Raw genomic sequence first — 20,415 nt, forward strand, 5'->3', positions numbered from 1 at the left:
CGCCAAGAAGGCGGGAGAAATACATTCATTGATAAATAACATGCATAAACTACATATAGGAATTTCTTTATGATAATGCAACAGAAAACACAAACTATTTCTAAAATTTTAATTGGAAATAAATTCGGCGAATAAATATTAAATTTAATTATAAAAAGTTTCTATTCAAAGTCATCTTGAAAATTATTTGACTGGATAGCCTTGCCTTGAAATTTAATGGCACAGTAAAACACTAAAATTTAGTTTAATTGCAGCTTTCGAGGAAAACGTTATTTAAAATATAGACGAGCCTCTTTGTGAGATCACCAAGACATAAGGTCAGACTGCTGAGAATATTCCATTTTAAAAGTTCTGGCTCAATACATACAGTTTCAATCTTTAAGTATATTGTGTACAATGTCTAATCGTAATATCAGTATAATTTATAGTGTCTAATACCTCCGAATAACATATAAATTCAGAGCTTTAGTATTATTTTGCAGGAAATGTCCTTATTGAAATCATGAAAGGCAGAACTGAGTAACTTGAATATATCCTCTTTTTTTAACCTTGCTGCCTATAAAAAATGCGTAAATAATATTTCAGAGGAATGCCACTATTCATTTAAATTTTAATTACATTTATTAAGTTATAATATGTTGAATATTACACCTGTAAAATGGATGTCAGTACTTTAGTAGCAAATATTTTCATATTTGCTTTTCTTCGTTGTATTATTGAAGAATATAATAACTGCATTGCTCTATATCCTCTCCTCATGTCAGGTCGTAAGCCCCTTAGAGGTTCACTTTATCAAGCTTGTTGAGCAGCGTTTGGCTATTTAAAGAAAAAAGTATTAAGGCAATTTACTGCACCACTTTTGAATTATAACACTTTTCTCCTCAAAATTGTTATCACACACCAGACAAAAAAAAAAAAAAAAAAAAAAAAAAATTCTCTATTATATTGCTAGTTTGTTTCACTTGAAAACACTGAAAATCGGGGGAGAAAAAAAGAAGCAACTTTCTACCTCTGGTTTGAGATACTTATCCATTGGTTGTCAACTTCTCTTCTTTCCAGTTTTTATGCGGTTACATTTTCACTTGAGAATACAATTCACAGTATGCAGTTGTTCTTTCTGAGAACCTCAACGGTTTGGCATGTTCTAATTTTGGTCTTTGGTAAGTTTGTACACCTCAAAACGTGCACTATCCGTCACGAAATCAGCGGGACGTCTCCCGCTGTTGCTAGTCAACAGGAAGGCTTAAGAATAACATTATTTTAGGATACATGGGCGCAAGCTTTTATTTTTTCCTTCTGCTGATCTATATGTTCTTCAATTTCTTCCCCTCTCGATATAATGACAGGGGTATCAGATTTGTTAATACGTCATTGATCAAAGTGTTGTCAGAGAATTTAGCTATTTAGGAAACGAAATCTGGGAGCTGGGAGTGGTTTTATAATAATCTTACGATTTCTTAAAAAAAAAACAATGAAGAAAACCGCCTCAGTATACATCCGCATCGCCTTCTCTCAGACGCAAAAACTAAAAGGCAATATAACGAATCAATATTACGAATTGTTCTTGGAATTGCATCCATAGTTTGTCCTCTTATTGGTTTTCTTTTGGTATTACAATGTTACTTAAAATGCATACTTCTCAGAAATCATTTCACTATTAGACGTTGACACTCTTCCATCATGAGTCATGAGCTTAATTGGTCCCACCAGCGGTCGAGTCGCTGAACACTCGTAGTTCTGTTCGGGGTTCGAATCCCCGGCGAATGGGCTGACTGCATGGACGTTTCGTGGTTGTCTCCATGTGTAACGTGTGTATGAGACAGTTTCTCTTAGAACGCTCTCCACGAAGGCATCCCTCCTTTAGGCGGATATTCCTCGAGTGCTTTGCCGTTAACAAATAAACCAAACCAAACCATGAGCTAAACTGCTTCTAAAGAGGATATTACTTTGTCTTTATAGACATGTAGAATTATAATTAAATGCATTTTGGAGAAGAAAAATGTCAAGGTGCAAAATGTTAACATAGATGAAATGAAACAGAATATCTCTTACTATTAATTTATGTTGCACATGCAAGAAGTTACGCGCATCAAGATAAAGCAGTGCTTTTAATATTTAGCCATGGCATTACTAATTGTCCAAAAACTGTTTATTACCATGAACATTTATTAAATTTCAGGCTGTAAATTATTACCTGCGAATGATTTTTGATTGCTTGATCGCAATGAGATAGGTAGGAGAGTGAGATAATTTATACCAGATTTTCACTGCAGCAGAAAAATTGTATCTGCATGTGAATGATGATGTATTTCATGAATTCCTTTATAAAGTGCATTGCAACATTTGTTGAATGTATAATAATACATGATGGGCTAATAATAGGCTTCTGTAATAATAGTCAACCATTATTACAGCGCATTCCATAATTAATCTAGTAAACGTCCGGTGTAATTATCCATTTCGTGTAATTATCCATCTGAACGTCCAATGTAATTATTCATTTTGTGCAGTTATCCATTTGAACGTCCAGTGTAATTATTCATTTTGGAAACATTATTATGCATGGCTTTCGATGCTTTCAGATATATGAAAGCAGACGGTTCTGCTGTTTGGATGATAGTCTTGCGTTCCAGCAGCCTCCTAAAAGGAAACTTTTCAAATTCTTACCTACTGGATGCAAAAACATGTAGTAGGTTATACAGTTAGCTTCTGTATAAAAATGCTAAGTTTCGTTCCTCGGATGATTAGCATTTTCCTAGATACAGTGAACTTATTCTTCCTACCAGTTATCCAAAATGATGACCTTCATAATTTGATTATCTGCCTACCTACCTTGAATCTCTCGCTGTGGTCGTACCTCAAAAATAAGGCCTCGGCAGCATAAGCGAGGAGGAAATTAAGCCTACTTCTTTGGCGTAGGTGGATATAGCCACAATTTACTCACGGATAACGGTAAGAAAAATGTCTTTCCTCCTTTGCCACTCAGCTCAATAATTTAAGGATCTCGTTTTGACCTTCGAAACCTTACTCACTAGATTTAGTTATTTTTCCATAAATCAGAGTTTCCTACTCTTCGTTCTGCATGACATCATAGCATTAAATTGGGTCATGGAAAGTGGTCCCTTCAGCCACTAGGTGTCACTGGTGCAACCCGATCTTGGTGGTTAGCTATTGTTTCGCGTACGATTCAGAACTGGTTTTAAAACCGCACGATGAGGATTGTAACGGTTCTCGCTTTCCTGTGCCTGTTTTCGTCCGTAAGTGGCAAAATTTTGTGTCTTTCTTTCTTCTAATTCCTCTCGTTTCATGAAAACAATTTTATAAGCTCACAGAGAAACAGCAGATCTCTTGAAATATGTACCGGAAACATTGCAAACGTAATTATTTGTTTACTTAGTTTATTGCTGTTATTACAGGACACTGTTTAGTTAACTTAATTTTTAAGTAATAAAATACGAAAATTAACCTTTACAGTTAAATTAAATGCAATATTCTGTTTTAAGCGGTGGGTGAGCTTGGATTTAGAAATATATTGTTGTCAAGAAACAGAAAAAATTAATAGATTATTTAAATAATTTTCTTAATATTTTGTTAAATTTTTTTAACTTTGCAAGAATGTACATAGTTCTATGTATTCTATGCATTCTGTTAATTCTATTCTCACATTCTGCCAATCCGACTTCCTTAATATTTCAATGAAGATGTAATTTGAAGTATGGCATATCATATTTTTATTAATTATTTGTACAAATAATGCTTTATTACAGAATACAACTATTTTATGTTTATAACTAAAATTATATGTTTATAATAAAAGTAAATAAGAAATTTCTGAATTTATTATTATTATTGTTATTATCAAAGTTATTTATTATTACCTTTAAAAATAGCTTCTTTTTAAAGAAAAACATTACTGAATATACACTGTATTTCAAAATTTTCCGTTTTTGATGTTTAGCATTCATAATATATGTAATACTAACTGCGCTTTGAATCAGATAAGAAAAATCAGGCGCAGAGAAACAGTTGATTTATCTTGCAGACAGAGGACGTAATCATATGTATCAACAGATTGTACTAAAATACCTTCATGAATTTTTCTTTATAATTTTCTTAGACATATTTTTCCCTTTAGCTTATTTTATTATGAGAATGTAGTATCTAACACATCTAACATAATTAAAATGTGTTTATTTATTGTTTATATTGCTATTGGAAGCTAGCTTCTGGTAAATAGTAATTAATCAGTAATTAAGTGTTACGGTAGACAATACTTAAATGCTCAAACCCAATTTTGATCAGCGGTACGGAATGGGGGCGTCTGAAAAACTAACTTATGTGTTATTTAAAGATCATTTACACAATGAACTGGTTTAATGATTAAATCAAACAAACAAGCTAATAACAATAGAGAAAGAACAAGAATTAGCGAGTATCTGAATTTTTTATTATTATCACATATAACGACTGAGATTACTATCTAAAATCGCCCAAACGGTATATTAGTTTGGAGGAGCCGATTGCAGTACAGAAGGGCCCGGGTTCGAATCCCAGAGAAGGCATGACTCTAATTGGCCATCTCTTCATAGGAGGTAATACTGCCCTACCTATTAGGTGCTTCCACAATAAAGTGGCTACAACTTCCAGCCTTATTAGCGGCTAAGCCTAAGTCGGCTAGGTGCCTTCCATTGGGGGAGGACTATCTAGAACCTTTTAAGGTACTTCTTTTTTATACTAAATACTAACTGAAATATAAAGCGAATACTTATAAATACTTTACATAACATTAACATTTTAATTTCCAGTCTACTGAAAATTATTCCCAGCTTTGGTTGATTTACAAGTGAGTATTCTGACTAATAATCTCTTAAGTTATTAAAAAGCAGTCTTTTTTTAATATACTTTAATAAGTTTTACGAGAAATGATTCTATTTATTATTAGAGAAAGTCGTCTTTGCAAACAGTTAGCCGATTAATAGAAGTAATGACGCCCAGACGGTATAGCGAATAGAAGAACCTACTGCGATTCCGAACGGCGAATCCAGGAGAAAGCATGGATGTTTGTAAATGTATAGTGTCTTTGCGGCATGGGGCACTCTAAATATATGGTGAGCCGAAAGTCTTCTCGTGTGGTTGTTGGTAGGGAAGGGGTTAGGAGACCCTCGGATACCCCGGCGGTGCTCTCCGTCAAAACTAGGGTGCAAAATTCCGACATCCTTGAGGCTTTGACAACCATTCTTCCATGGAATTCATGAACAAGACAACAACAAATAGAAATAATGCTTTTTGATTTTCTTATTTGGAAGATAAACCTTTGTTGGAATTGAATTGGCTTTAGATATTTAAAAAGAAGTCATCGTTACTGATAGTTTAATAAGCTGACTTATAGGTGACTGATTATACAAGTTTTCCCGAGTACCTTACATACAATCATAGCACTGTCATTTTACTATATGGATGAAGCTTTTAAGCTTAGCATTTCAATATTCTAATAGTTAAATCAATCAATGGACCTCTGAACGAAGCATTTATTAATGCGATACATATTTCACTCAACATAACAATATCCAACTTCATCCGCAGAGTGAAAACGTAAACCAGCAATATCCAGCAATTAAACCAGCAATGTCCTCAGATTTTAGAAAACAAGAAAATTGGGCTTCGGGGCCTCTCGTAAGAAAGCTATACCAAGGACTACTGACTACCTTAACTGGTCTTCTGCCAGATAAATAGACGATAGATTAATAGACATGTTTGCGATGCAAAGAATATTTTCAACATTTTTGTTCGAAATCTTCTGTTCTTCGTTTACTGTTTGCATATTTCATACAGGAAAGTGTTGTTCGTACGTATACGTACTCGCAAAAAAGCATCTGAAACGAACTAAGGTATGTTCTGTGAAGACTCGGACACATTTAATTAGCGAGATACGACATATGAAAATGCAATAAAAGCAGAAACAAATTTTTTATGAATTGACATTGAGCTAAGGAATCACGTTCAATTCATTTAAGAGCATTCATTTTCTAAAATATCAAACCCACCAAGATCTAAAATACGAGATGTAAAACACCAGATCAGTTTGAAATGCAACATTGCATACGTTCATGCATTTGTTCATTTTGAACTGAAAGCTATCACGCTACCAAAAACGAAAATATGAAACGTTGCGAAAAAAATGAACAGCATTTTATAGAATATAGCTGTAAAGTGATTAATTTTTAAAATTAGAAGCGTCGGTGTCCTATGAAAGGCTGTAATGAAAAGTAAATAAAAGGTTTTCGTTTTTGTTTAGCTGATTATGGCAAAGCACACTAGAGCTATATGCCTTCGGGGAGGACTTTCTAAGGAAAACTGGCTCTTATGCACGAAAAGTAAATAATGTAAAAATTTGAATAGTAAATTAAATAAAGTGTAAAGAAATATATAAAAATGAAATAAATTAAATCTATGACAAACAGTTAAATAATAAATAAAATAAAATGTAAAGAAATGTAAACAAAATGAAATAAATTAGGTTAAATTTATGACACATAGTAAAAAAATAAATCAAAATACCTGAGATCGTTTTATTTAGAGATTCGGCCGGAATTACAGTTTTACTTTAAGTTAGAGAATTACCGAAGTCAGCCTCCGCTTGGCTTCGGTTGAATTTAAGCCTTGTTCTTACTCTGTTCCTCATACCAAGTAAATTTTTTCCATTCTGTGAAGAAATATGCCAGTGCCAAACGCTGATGTTGATAACATTCATTATGAGGATTTTTGAATTAAAAGAATATGATTTTTATGGGGTATTATTACACTTAATACATTTCTTATAAGTTGTATTTATTACAATGCTCGTAAATTTATATTAAGTGCAAATTATTTTCATCAAGCATTTTTTCGAGTTTTTGACATATTTGTTCAATTACTTAAAAACTAATAAGTGTAACAAAAGAAAATATTTAGTAGTTATTTGTTATTACCAATCCACTTTATTGTCTTTGTGCGATTAAAATGAGTATAATAATAATATGTTTAAAAAGAAAATCTGAAATTAAATTTATGCAAAATGCATTTAGAGCTAAAGCCGTTACCGAAAACGATGCACGGAAAAATTGGCCATTCCCATTTTTTTGTGAAAATTAGTTTGAGTTAACAAATCAACATATCAAGAAATTTAACCCTCATCCAAGGTCCCACCCCCAAAAAAATTATTCAAAATTTTAACCGATAAATTAAACCTATAAATTAACTGTAATGTAGCAGTACAACATACATTTTTCCCCACCTTCTGAAATATTGCCCATGCGTCAACAGAAAAAAGGTGTAATGGCTTAGCAAGATAAATGGATTTAATTACTAATCTGTTCATTTGTCTATGTCTCTTCATATGCATGTGTGTAGAGAGGTTGGAGGGGAAATGGAAAAAAAGATGTTGGGCTGTGCATAATTTGTGAAAGCATGCAAAAACTTTAAAATAGGTCCATATATACATACATATGTAGACGTATGTATGTATGTATGCAAAACGGTTTAAAAAATTTCTGCAGTATTTTTTCTTTTTTCTTCAATTAGAGGGGCATATATCACTCAACCTCGAAATAGAGTTTAATATAAAATTTAGCCCACTGCAAGGTTATTTTTTTTTAGATACTCTGAAAACCACGAAGTTTTCCGTTATTTTCATAAGGTACTCAGCGAAGATACCTAATATCTTTAGAGTTTACAATTATAATGGATGATAGTTTTTACTCTCAGTTCGTTCTCTAGACTTCTTACCATTCTGAAAGATCCAAAAAACAATGACATTAAATCCCTTTCAAGAAAAGTTAATCCTTCATTCTCGGCAGACAGCAGATGATGATGGAATAATGATGATGATGGTTAAAGCGCGTCTGACAGAAAGCCGTTACGAGAGCTTCACCATCATTTTCCCTCATCTTCTCTCCTTTATCGTCAAGGACGATGTGTTTGTTTTCGTTCACTTTTTTTCTCGTTCCATTCCCTTAGGAAATAATAACGGATTCAAGGTCAACAACAACAAACTGCTCTTAACCGTTAGTAGAAATACAATAAATGTCACTTCATTCATAATAATATGTTGCTTTTTCCAAAGTACGAATACCTGATGCATGTTTTTAGCTTTTATGTCTTCAATCTGTTAATCACTTTCCCTTGAAATATATATTTGCAAAACAATCCGCACTGAGTTCGCATACAGCTTCGTCAGGATGAGGAACATAGGCTAAATTTAATACTTTAAGTTCACTTGTAAATAATTGCACATATGATACAGTTGATGTTTAGCAATGTAACTTTGAAATAAAAGGCTCTACTTATCTGTGGCTTTTTTTCCTTACTATTATTATTATTATTATTTAAATTTATGAAGAATCGCGTAGTCTTGATGTATCGGAATCTTTTGTCTCGGCCACCAATTTTATTCTGAACATTTTCGGACTAAAGAGGCAATTTCTGCTTTTCGAAATTTCATTCTCAATTGTGCTATTGTACATTTGTTTATTTTGTTTGTTTGTGATATAACTTACTCGTGTAAGCTTCGTGGTATACTTTGTGGAACACGATGAGTTAAAAAAAATTATATGCCATGAATACATAAAATGTATTCAGATAATGGCCTACGACTACTAAATTATACAAATATAATCCAAAGTCCTTTAATTTTTGATTGTTAGAATTAGAAACATGCATGACATCTGCAATATCTTTATTTTTTAAGTTGACAGTAATGCAGGTACAGACTGACGATTCGTGTTGCAAATACAGAACGGAAATCTAAGCATTCACAAATGCAAATACTTTATCACTTTTAATGATTTTCTTAATAAAGTTTTACTCTGACCTTCAGGTATTTTTGGATTAACTATGCTCTGATTTAATGTAATTGTGTTGCTTGAACTTTAACTTTGGATAACAGCATTTAATAAAAAAAATCATATGATAGGTATTTCTTAGCGAATTACATTGATTAAACAAATACAGATTGTACTGATTTTTACACTAAAGATTGTACTGATTTTTACTTACTCTATTTACTGCTAAAATACTAAGAGCAAGTTCTCTGCTAAATAATGTTTTAGGAGCTTATTATTAAAATTTCCATTCTTTATTAACTTAGGATAAATTACGTACGTTATGAGTTAAATTAAAATTAAATCAAGATCTTTCGGTACTGATAAAAGTTAAAAATAAATAACTTTTAGGGAAGCTTATCATCAATGAAATTATAAAAGTTTGTTGTTCTGATAGTTTAACCTCATGTTTGGGCGTATAGTCATCATACCGACCTAATGAATAATCATTAATGGGTGTGCCTATCGCTGGAGAAACGACAAGCGAATTTCCCATTCCTATCCTAATTCTAGGCACAAAATTCAAGGGTCTCATATACCTCTTTTTTTACAGTCAACCTCATGAGAAAACTTTAGTATCACTAATATTATCTGCCTTCTTGCTTCATGTCTTCTCCGGAGTAATATGGCAGTTGGCTTTTTACTAAATGCTGTATTGTTCGGAACAGCTTATTGTATCTCATTTAGAGTGAAGAATCTTTCTTTTACCAAGTAGTGATCTATAGCCTTTTCTGGAGGGAAAAAGATATTAACTGCATCCATGAGAAAACACTTGGTTAGCAAAGCCCACAAACGGAGGCATTAAGAATTATCCGTGAAATGTTACTCATGTCTTCTCATTTCATAGTTTTTATCCTTTTGCTAAATGGCTAGAATTATAAGGTATTTCTCCCGCCTTCTTAGCATGCCTTCGTGATGTGGTGGTCAGCACAATGAGCGCGAATTCGAGAGATCCGAGGTTCGAGTCCCGGCGAGAACATAGCTCATTTTTCACATCTCCTTCGAAATAACTTAATATCGATACAGAATAAAATAGTAACTTCCCATTGGCGTAGCCAGCAGGAAGGTGCACTTGCAGCAGAGTAGTATAAAAATACGGGTTCTGCTGCACGCGGTGTGCGGTGTGGGCGTGGCCAACGACGTCACACAGAGGGCGGGACCAAAGGCAACGTCATCACACTAGTAGGCGTGGTTTCGAGTGGAGTTGAGTTGTTTTTAGATTGCTGATTGAGTTGTAGACCTCCTGCTTTTCATTTAAAGTTAGTTTTTTTTTTTAAATTGGCAACGGGAAATATTTTCTGCATCTTAATTTTGATGATATAGCGATGCTGCCCTCTATTAATGAAAAAGTGAATTATATGTTTTAGAAATATATTTTTTAAGTCTGGTGTTAAAATTATTCAATGTGCGACTCTGAAAACAATGTAAAAGAAACAAATATAAAGAAAAGACTTTCCTTTAATGAAACTACAAGATAATTTTCTTTTTATTACTCAATTTTATTCTGATACTTTTATTCTTTCTAGTTTTCCATGAAACTTTAACTTATTTCTCAGGTTTTCTGTTCATAATAACATATTTATTTACTGTCATATTTTTTTAATACTTAACGTTTCTAATTTGTAATATTTTATTTAATTTCCACATACTATTTTTTTTTCATACCTTTCATACCATTTCAGCATACCCTGATTTTTAACTTATATATTATATTTCACAAACGTTCCCGCACATGCTGTTTATTTGTTACACTACTTAATTTTAGATGCAATTTCACACTTTTTTTAACGTTATAATGTTCAATATATTCTGAATTTTAACTTCATTTACTTTTTTTAAACCATTCTAGTATTCTATACACACTTTAACTTAGTGGTTTGAAATTCTATTTAAAAAGAAACGTTTATTTTTCGTGATCTTAGTTCATTTACTAAATTTTCTACAGAATTTCTAATTTCTTTTACATGTTTAACAATATCTTCCTTACATTACCGAATATTTTTTTAAAACACTTAAGCCTATAACTGTTAATTGCGTTTCTTACGTTCATGATTTCCCTTCTGTGTTTATATTTCTTAATTCTAGTTTAACTTATTTATTATAATGTTTTTATTTCTGTCTCATCATTCGTAATTCCAACATTTTATCCCTTTTTATTCATTTTAACGATATGGATTGTTTTCATTTACTCCATATTCAAATATTTCTTTACAATATTTAAAATACTTGTTTTATTCTCCGATCATAATAGATCATCTACAGGTTTTACTCAGAAATTTCCATTCACAACTTTACAGTTTAATACCATTTATATCTAATAGCATTTCTTTCTCATATAGTTTTACGATCTTCAAAGTTTCTAACATCATGTTTAGTTTTAAATCCCTATTACCTTTATGTGTGTTGATAATTTTCATTTCTAATTTTACAACCACGTTCAGTGTTTCATCCACACATACCAAAATATTTCTTACATCTTCTGGTATTTAGTCTATGTCATATTTCAGTACTTCAAATGAATTTACACTGCTCACACTATTATTTTTTCATGTTTTAGAGACACTGACTATATTAATTTTACTATTTTTCATACACTAATTGCATCTATGTCAGCACTCATGATAAAGTAGCAATTGTTTTGCATCACATGCATAAAGAAATTCTTAAAACCAACTTTTTCAATATCGTATTCAAATTACTGTTTTCCAGATGGGAATTACCAGTATTCTTTGGTTTTACTCTGTTACATCTTTTTAAATTTTAACATCTTACTTTTAATTCTAACATACATCTTTCGAACAGTTCTTTCTTTTAATAATAGCCTTACCTTATTTGTTCAAATTAATTCTTTAATTCACCTTCTTTACTACCTTTCAATACCTTCATAATTCACTATGCAAACGCAATGTCTTTCACTGACATTCTGTTTAATAATACTACAAGTTTCCTTAATTGACAAAAAGCGAATCATTTCTCAGTTCAAAATAGAACTACTATATTTCGCACAAACATTACCTTCATCCATTCAAGACACCCCTTAACCTGTAACTGACGTAGCGATAGGAAAGGAGACTCTTATCATATGCTCTTTCGACATTTGAAGTTTCTAGAACTTCTTTGACAAGTATATCAATACCATCAGAAAATATACTTAACATTTTTACCCAGTTTAAAGGCAACATACTGTTATAAGAATGGTTTTAGTTAAATTTATAAGACAAATAAACACATTTTGTGCTAAATAGGCATAAACATTTAGATTCAGAATATTTCTTTTTAATCCAATGTAAAACTTGAATTTCATTCATGATACGGATTGTCTCTTGATTTTTTTGTTTACCTTACACTAATAGAAAATTTTTATTTTACAAGTTCAGCTTTTAACGAAATAGAAATAAAAACTACGATACACCTGGTGTTTTTAAGAAAAGGAACTTTGATATAATTCTGGAAATGTAAATGCTTTTAGAGTTTTTTAATTAATCATTACATGTACTATATGCATATATATTTAAAGTTTAATTGTCTTACAATTGAATAATTAACTATTGAGAGAAAGAGGTTCATATCTTACACTATTTAATTCACATGGAACAAATTTTTCCATCAACCACATTGAACCGCGTTTATTAAATTCGCCAAAGCTCTTTTATTTCTGCATTTTCACACTCACGACACATTTTAAATGTAACTATTGATTACCATTTCAAACACCGATATCATAACTCAGTGTAAAACTACATCATAACTCATTTTTTCCCTACTAACTACAATTTTATATATTCAAGAAGTACATCTAAGACATGATCATTTTCTATGTTCTAGCAAATCGATTCAATTGCGAACATACTATTAAGACTTGCGATTTTAGAAGACTTGCATGTATTAACGATGTCAACGTTTCTTCGTTTTTGTAAGATTCGTATCAAACCATGTCGCATTCGAATGTGGTGTAAGAGATCACTTTTTCTTTTAAACACTTGTAAACAATGGATGCAATTTATAAGAAGAGAAGTATCATGCTGTTTCAAAACATCATCATCAGCATATTTCTGTTTCTTTTGACACCAGCAAAATTTAAAAAAAAAGGTTCGTGAGATTTTCTTCAAATTCTGTTTTACTTGAAAAAAATGTCCGAACATTCAATACCATGTAAAGATTCATATTGTTTTAAATTCTTATGCTCACTAAATATTTTTTATCACGATTTACTCTTAAAAGTAACTTTATAAGTTTTCATATCCTTTTTACATGAAAAGAACTTGTGATATTTTCAACACGAGTGAATCACTTGAAGCATATACTGCACTGTAAGCATACAATACTTAAAAAAATTGTTATAAAAAATAAAAATACATTCATTTCACCAAGAAGCTTTTCTATTTAAATACATTTATTTATTTCCAAAGAACAAGTTTCTGTATTATACATAAAATATACTTAGAATTTTCTTTCATTAGTTAATATCAAATTAACAACAATATCCATTTACTGATATTTGATATACATGTTTGCTTTAAAATTAAAACTAAAATTTCAATATATTTCTATTAAAAAAACATAAGGAAAAAAAAATACCCATAACATCAACCAAAGACAGAAATTTAAATAGAATAGCTGTATTTATATTAGTGCATTTTTATAAACTTCATAACATTTCGATTCAAAAAACCTATTACAAAATAAATGAAACATTTTTTTCTGCCTTAAAGAATCTCTTATATTTTTAAAATTAATACATAAAAATATATCTTCCCCAATATATTTAATTCTATCCTCAACACTTATTATAATGCAATCATGTCTTGTTTGTGAAGGATGATTTACAATACAACCTTCGCATTTATATAGCTTTTTTATCACTGAATTTAATTCAGTTTTGATAGAGTTTATGAGTTCTTTAAAAAGTTCATCATCATCACTTACCATATCCGAACAATTGTTTTTACATTTGATTTGCAACGGTAAAATAATTTCAAAAATACTTTTATATAAAGTATTAGATACATCAGGAATAATTTCTTTCAATTTTTTAAAAATATCACAGTTTACTTTTAGGTATGTAGGTTTTAGTTTAAAAGAATTTTCATCTTGTTTAAAAACTTGTTGAAAAATACACTCACCTTCTTTGTTGAAAACTACCAACTCATTATTGCAAATGATGCTGGCAGTCGTATAGACCAGATTAAATTCATATATTTTTGAGGAAAATTCTTGCCATGTTGCAGGAGTTATAACAACACCGCGTGTAGTAGGGTATAATATTTTATTTTGTTCCACACATTCACGTAGATGAATGTTCATTCTGTTTTCAAACTGATTTATGGACACAAAATATCCCCAACCAAGAGTCCACTGTGCAATCAACTTCGAAATTTCTTTTTTCTGTTCTCGATTATTCGGCATGAAGATATTTTCAGGAACAGACTTCATATAGTGGGCAAACCAGTCATCCTCTGGAAGTTCATCCTCATTATCTTCCAAGCGTCGTTTTTTGATTTTCGAAATTTTTATGTTTCGGAATGTGATACTAATTCTAGGATCTTTAACGTCAGGTTGAGAGGGTATTCCATGCATCCAAAATTGGTTCGTTGGGGGTTTCATTACAAGGAGAGTTCCACGAGTTAAGTCCACGCTTCGAGATGTGAAATTTCGCCTGGTAAATACCATTTGACGTTTTGCACCTAAACTGATGATAGGTATATCACTTTCAGGTTCGAGACAAGTTCCATTGTCTTTATGCGTTGAAATTTTCGCCACTCCGTCAGGATAATAGTTCAATAAAGCAAAATTATATTTTTTGCCAGTTATCGTTTCAACATAATCTTTTACATTTAGAAGAGTTTGAGTCCATGGTTCTGCACAAATGCTCGTTCCAGAGAATTCGTAACTAAGTCCTTCATCACCAAAACCGAGTACTTTTCTTCGTGGAACATACTGAGTCCCATTAATTTCAAAACTAATATTTTTAAAATCATAATTTGATAGTTCATCTAGCAAAATATCAGCTTCATTTCGTGAATAAAATTCTTCGTATAATTCCACATTTAACTCTGTATCACATATATTCCTCATATTCGCTTCTGAATCTAACGACAATTCTGAATGATATAGAAATACGTAGCATTCTTAAATAGCAAAAATTATCGTAATACATTCTTGTCATGTCTTGTTTGTGAAGCCAGTCTTTCCGGCGTCATATGTGTAAAAATAATCATGATAGGATAGTGGGAAAGAGTTATACTGTCCTAATGTTGTTATTCTGAACCTCGATATTACATATATGCATAAGGAGAATCTTAAAAGCATCATCCACTTATCATGATAGAGTAATGGAAAATTTCTAAAACTCTGATAATCATACGCGAAAGAATGTATTATCTTAAGGTTGTTGTTGCTATTCCAAGTTTGGCAATACATACAGAAGTGAAGGAAGATTCTTGATAAGCGCTGTAGACTTCAAGCGCTGTAGACTTCACGTTATCATGATAACGTGCAGCAATATGAGGAATATATGTGATACAGAGTTAAATGTGGAATTATACGAAGAATTTTATTCACGAAATGAAGCTGATATTTTGCTAGATGAACTATCAAATTATGATTTTAAAAATATTAGTTTTGAAATTAATGGGACTCAGTATGTTCCACGAAGAAAAGTACTCGGTTTTGGTGATGAAGGACTTAGTTACGAATTCTCTGGAACGAGCATTTGTGCAGAACCATGGACTCAAACTCTTCTAAATGTAAAAGATTATGTTGAAACGATAACTGGCAAAAAATATAATTTTGCTTTATTGAACTATTATCCTGACGGAGTGGCGAAAATTTCAACGCATAAAGACAATGGAACTTGTCTCGAACCTGAAAGTGATATACCTATCATCAGTTTAGGTGCAAAACGTCAAATGGTATTTACCAGGCGAAATTTCACATCTCGAAGCGTGGACTTAACTCGTGGAACTCTCCTTGTAATGAAACCCCCAACGAACCAATTTTGGATGCATGGAATACCCTCTCAACCTGACGTTAAAGATCCTAGAATTAGTATCACATTCCGAAACATAAAAATTTCGAAAATCAAAAAACGACGCTTGGAAGATAATGAGGATGAACTTCCAGAGGATGACTGGTTTGCCCACTATATGAAGTCTGTTCCTGAAAATATCTTCATGCCGAATAATCGAGAACAGAAAAAAGAAATTTCGAAGTTGATTGCACAGTGGACTCTTGGTTGGGGATATTTTGTGTCCATAAATCAGTTTGAAAACAGAATGAACATTCATCTACGTGAATGTGTGGAACAAAATAAAATATTATACCCTACTACACGCGGTGTTGTTATAACTCCTGCAACATGGCAAGAATTTTCCTCAAAAATATATGAATTTAATCTGGTCTATACGACTGCCAGCATCATTTGCAATAATGAGTTGGTAGTTTTCAACAAAGAAGGTGAGTGTATTTTTCAACAAGTTTTTAAACAAGATGAAAATTCTTTTAAACTAAAACCTACATACCTAAAAGTAAACTGTGATATTTTTAAAAAATTGAAAGAAATTATTCCTGATGTATCTAATACTTTATATAAAAGTATTTTTGAAATTATTTTACCGTTGCAAATCAAATGTAAAAACAATTGTTCGGATATGGTAAGTGATGATGATGAACTTTTTAAAGAACTCATAAACTCTATCAAAACTGAATTAAATTCAGTGATAAAAAAGCTATATAAATGCGAAGGTTGTATTGTAAATCATCCTTCACAAACAAGACATGATTGCATTATAATAAGTGTTGAGGATAGAATTAAATATATTGGGGAAGATATATTTTTATGTATTAATTTTAAAAATATAAGAGATTCTTTAAGGCAGAAAAAAATGTTTCATTTATTTTGTAATAGGTTTTTTGAATCGAAATGTTATGAAGTTTATAAAAATGCACTAATATAAATACAGCTATTCTATTTAAATTTCTGTCTTTGGTTGATGTTATGAGTATTTTTTTTTTCCTTATGTTTTTTTAATAGAAATATATTGAAATTTTAGTTTTAATTTTAAAGCAAACATGTATATCAAATATCAGTAAATGGATATTGTTGTTAATTTGATATTAACTAATGAAAGAAAATTCTAAGTATATTTTATGTATAATACAGAAACTTGTTCTTTGGAAATAAATAAATGTATTTAAATAGAAAAGCTTCTTGGTGAAATGAATGTATTTTTATTTTTTATAACAATTTTTTTAAGTATTGTATGCTTACAGTGCAGTATATGCTTCAAGTGATTCACTCGTGTTGAAAATATCACAAGTTCTTTTCATGTAAAAAGGATATGAAAACTTATAAAGTTACTTTTAAGAGTAAATCGTGATAAAAAATATTTAGTGAGCATAAGAATTTAAAACAATATGAATCTTTACATGGTATTGAATGTTCGGACATTTTTTTCAAGTAAAACAGAATTTGAAGAAAATCTCACGAACCTTTTTTTTTTTTTTTTAAATTTTGCTGGTGTCAAAAGAAACAGAAATATGCTGATGATGATGTTTTGAAACAGCATGATACTTCTCTTCTTATAAATTGCATCTATTGTTTACAAGTGTTTAAAAGAAAAAGTGATCTCTTACACCACATTCGAATGCGACATGGTTTGATACGAATCTTACAAAAACGAAGAAACGTTGACATCGTTAATACATGCAAGTCTTCTAAAATCGCAAGTCTTAATAGTATGTTCGCAATTGAATCGATTTGCTAGAACATAGAAAATGATCATGTCTTAGATGTACTTCTTGAATATATAAAATTGTAGTTAGTAGGGAAAAAATGAGTTATGATGTAGTTTTACACTGAGTTATGATATCGGTGTTTGAAATGGTAATCAATAGTTACATTTAAAATGTGTCGTGAGTGTGAAAATGCAGAAATAAAAGAGCTTTGGCGAATTTAATAAACGCGGTTCAATGTGGTTGATGGAAAAATTTGTTCCATGTGAATTAAATAGTGTAAGATATGAACCTCTTTCTCTCAATAGTTAATTATTCAATTGTAAGACAATTAAACTTTAAATATATATGCATATAGTACATGTAATGATTAATATTACATTGAATTATGTAAATAACTGATGATATGTGTATTAACATAGTGAATGTTCGCTTTTATGAAGTTCTAAGCATTACTTTAAATACCATTCATAAAACTTTTATCTCATATATACAAACATGACAATATCTATTGAGTTTTCGTTTATTCTTTGGAATGTATGAAAGTTTAAATATTTTTTTAATTTAATGTAGATTGGAGTAAAATATCTGTATCTTTCTTCATTTCAATCGGTAATATCTGTATGCTGGTAAAGGTACGTATGTTCGTAAGAATTATACTGTGTCACATTTTTGACAATCTTCTTTCATTCATATTAGCTAATAAGAGAATTATTGAAGTTAGTAAAGTAATGAAAATCAACGTTATTGAAAGAAAAAAACTCTAAAAGCATTTACATTTCCAGAATTATATCAAAGTTCCTTTTCTTAAAAACACCAGGTGTATCGTAGTTTTTATTTCTATTTCGTTAAAAGCTGAACTTGTAAAATAAAAATTTTCTATTAGTGTAAGGTAAACAAAAAAATCAAGAGACAATCCGTATCATGAATGAAATTCAAGTTTTACATTGGATTAAAAAGAAATATTCTGAATCTAAATGTTTATGCCTATTTAGCACAAAATGTGTTTATTTGTCTTATAAATTTAACTAAAATCATTCTTATAACAGTATGTTGCCTTTAAACTGGGTAAAAATGTTAAGTATATTTTCTGATGGTATTGATATACTTGTCAAAGAAGTTCTAGAAACTTCAAATGTCGAAAGAGCATAAGATAAGAGTCTCCTTTCCTATCGCTACGTCAGTTACAGGTTAAGGGGTGTCTTGAATGGATGAAGGTAATGTTTGTGCGAAATATAGTAGTTCTATTTTGAACTGAGAAATGATTCGCTTTTTGTCAATTAAGGAAACTTGTAGTATTATTAAACAGAATGTCAGTGAAAGACATTGCGTTTGCATAGTGAATTATGAAGGTATTGAAACATAGTAAAGAAGGTGAATTAAAGAATTAATTTGAACAAATAAGGTAAGGCTATTATTAAAAGAAAAAACTGTTCGAAAGATGTATGTTAGAATTAAAAGTAAGATGTTAAAATTTAAAAAGATGTAACAGAGTAAAACCAAAGAATACTGGTAATTCCCATCTGGAAAACAGTAATTTGAATACGATATTGAAAAAGTTGGTTTTAAGAATTTCTTTATGCATGTGATGCAAAACAATTGCTACTTTATCATGAGTGCTGACATAGATGCAATTAGTGTATGAAAAATAGTAAAATTAATATGGTCAGTGTCTCTAAAACATGAAAAAATAATAGTGTGAGCAGTGTAAATTCATTTGAAGTACTGAAATATGACATAGACTAAATACCAGAAGATGTAAGAAATATTTTGGTATGTGTGGATGAAACACTAAACGTGGTTGTAAAATTAGAAATGAAAATTATCAACACACATAAAGGTAATAGGGATTTAAAACTAAACATGATGTTAGAAACTTTGAAGATCGTAAAACTATATGAGAAAGAAATGCATTTAGATATAAATGGTATTAAACTGTAAAGTTGTGAATGGAAATTTCTGAGTAAAACCTGTAGATGATCTATTATGATCGGAGAATAAAACAAGTATTTTAAAAATTGTAAGGAAATATTTGAATATGGAGTAAATGAAAACAATCCATATCGTTAAAATGAATAAAAAGGGATAAAATGTTGGAATTACGAATGATGAGACAGAAATAAAAACATTATAATAAATAAGTTAAACTAGAATTAAGAAATATAAACACAGAAGGGAAATCATGAACGTAAGAAACGCAATTAACAGTTATAGACTTAAGTGTTTTAAAAAAATATTCGGTAATGTAAGGAAGATATTGTTAAACATGTAAAAGAAATTAGAAATTCTGTAGAAAATTTAGTAAATGAACTAAGATCACGAAAAATAAACGTTTCTTTTTAAATAGAATTTCAAACCACTAAGTTAAAGTGTGTATAGAATACTAGAATGGTTTAAAAAAAGTAAATGAAGTTAAAATTCAGAATATATTGAACATTATAACGTTAAAAAAAGTGTGAAATTGCATCTAAAATTAAGTAGTGTAACAAATAAACAGCATGTGCGGGAACGTTTGTGAAATATAATATATAAGTTAAAAATCAGGGTATGCTGAAATGGTATGAAAGGTATGAAAAAAAATAGTATGTGGAAATTAAATAAAATATTACAAATTAGAAACGTTAAGTATTAAAAAAATATGACAGTAAATAAATATGTTATTATGAACAGGAAACCTGAGAAATAAGTTAAAGTTTCATGGAAAACTAGAAAGAATAAAAGTATCAGAATAAAATTGAGTAATAAAAAGAAAATTATCTTGTAGTTTCATTAAAGGAAAGTCTTTTCTTTATATTTGTTTCTTTTACATTGTTTTCAGAGTCGC

General features: G+C 30.5%; 2 protein-coding genes across 3 annotated transcripts in view; one reads left to right on the forward strand and one right to left on the reverse strand.

Annotated features, from left to right (window-relative positions):
• Positions 1-20,415, reverse strand: part of LOC118182294 (innexin shaking-B-like) — a 220,116-nt gene that overhangs the window by 108,058 nt on the left and 91,643 nt on the right. The gene's annotated exons all lie outside the window — the stretch shown is intronic.
• LOC146998303 (uncharacterized) overlaps positions 3,106-20,415 on the forward strand; it is a 34,959-nt gene continuing 17,649 nt past the window's right edge. The window contains exon 1 of the mRNA XM_085813963.1: positions 3,106-3,257. Coding sequence (XP_085670089.1) covers positions 3,213-3,257 — 45 coding nt within the window. The 5' untranslated portion in view covers positions 3,106-3,212. The remainder of the gene's footprint in view (positions 3,258-20,415) is intronic.

This window comes from Stegodyphus dumicola, chromosome 3 (assembly GCF_044657685.1).
Source record: "Stegodyphus dumicola isolate Sdum_Otavi_A_Nest chromosome 3, ASM4465768v1".
NCBI lineage: Eukaryota > Metazoa > Arthropoda > Arachnida > Araneae > Eresidae > Stegodyphus > Stegodyphus dumicola.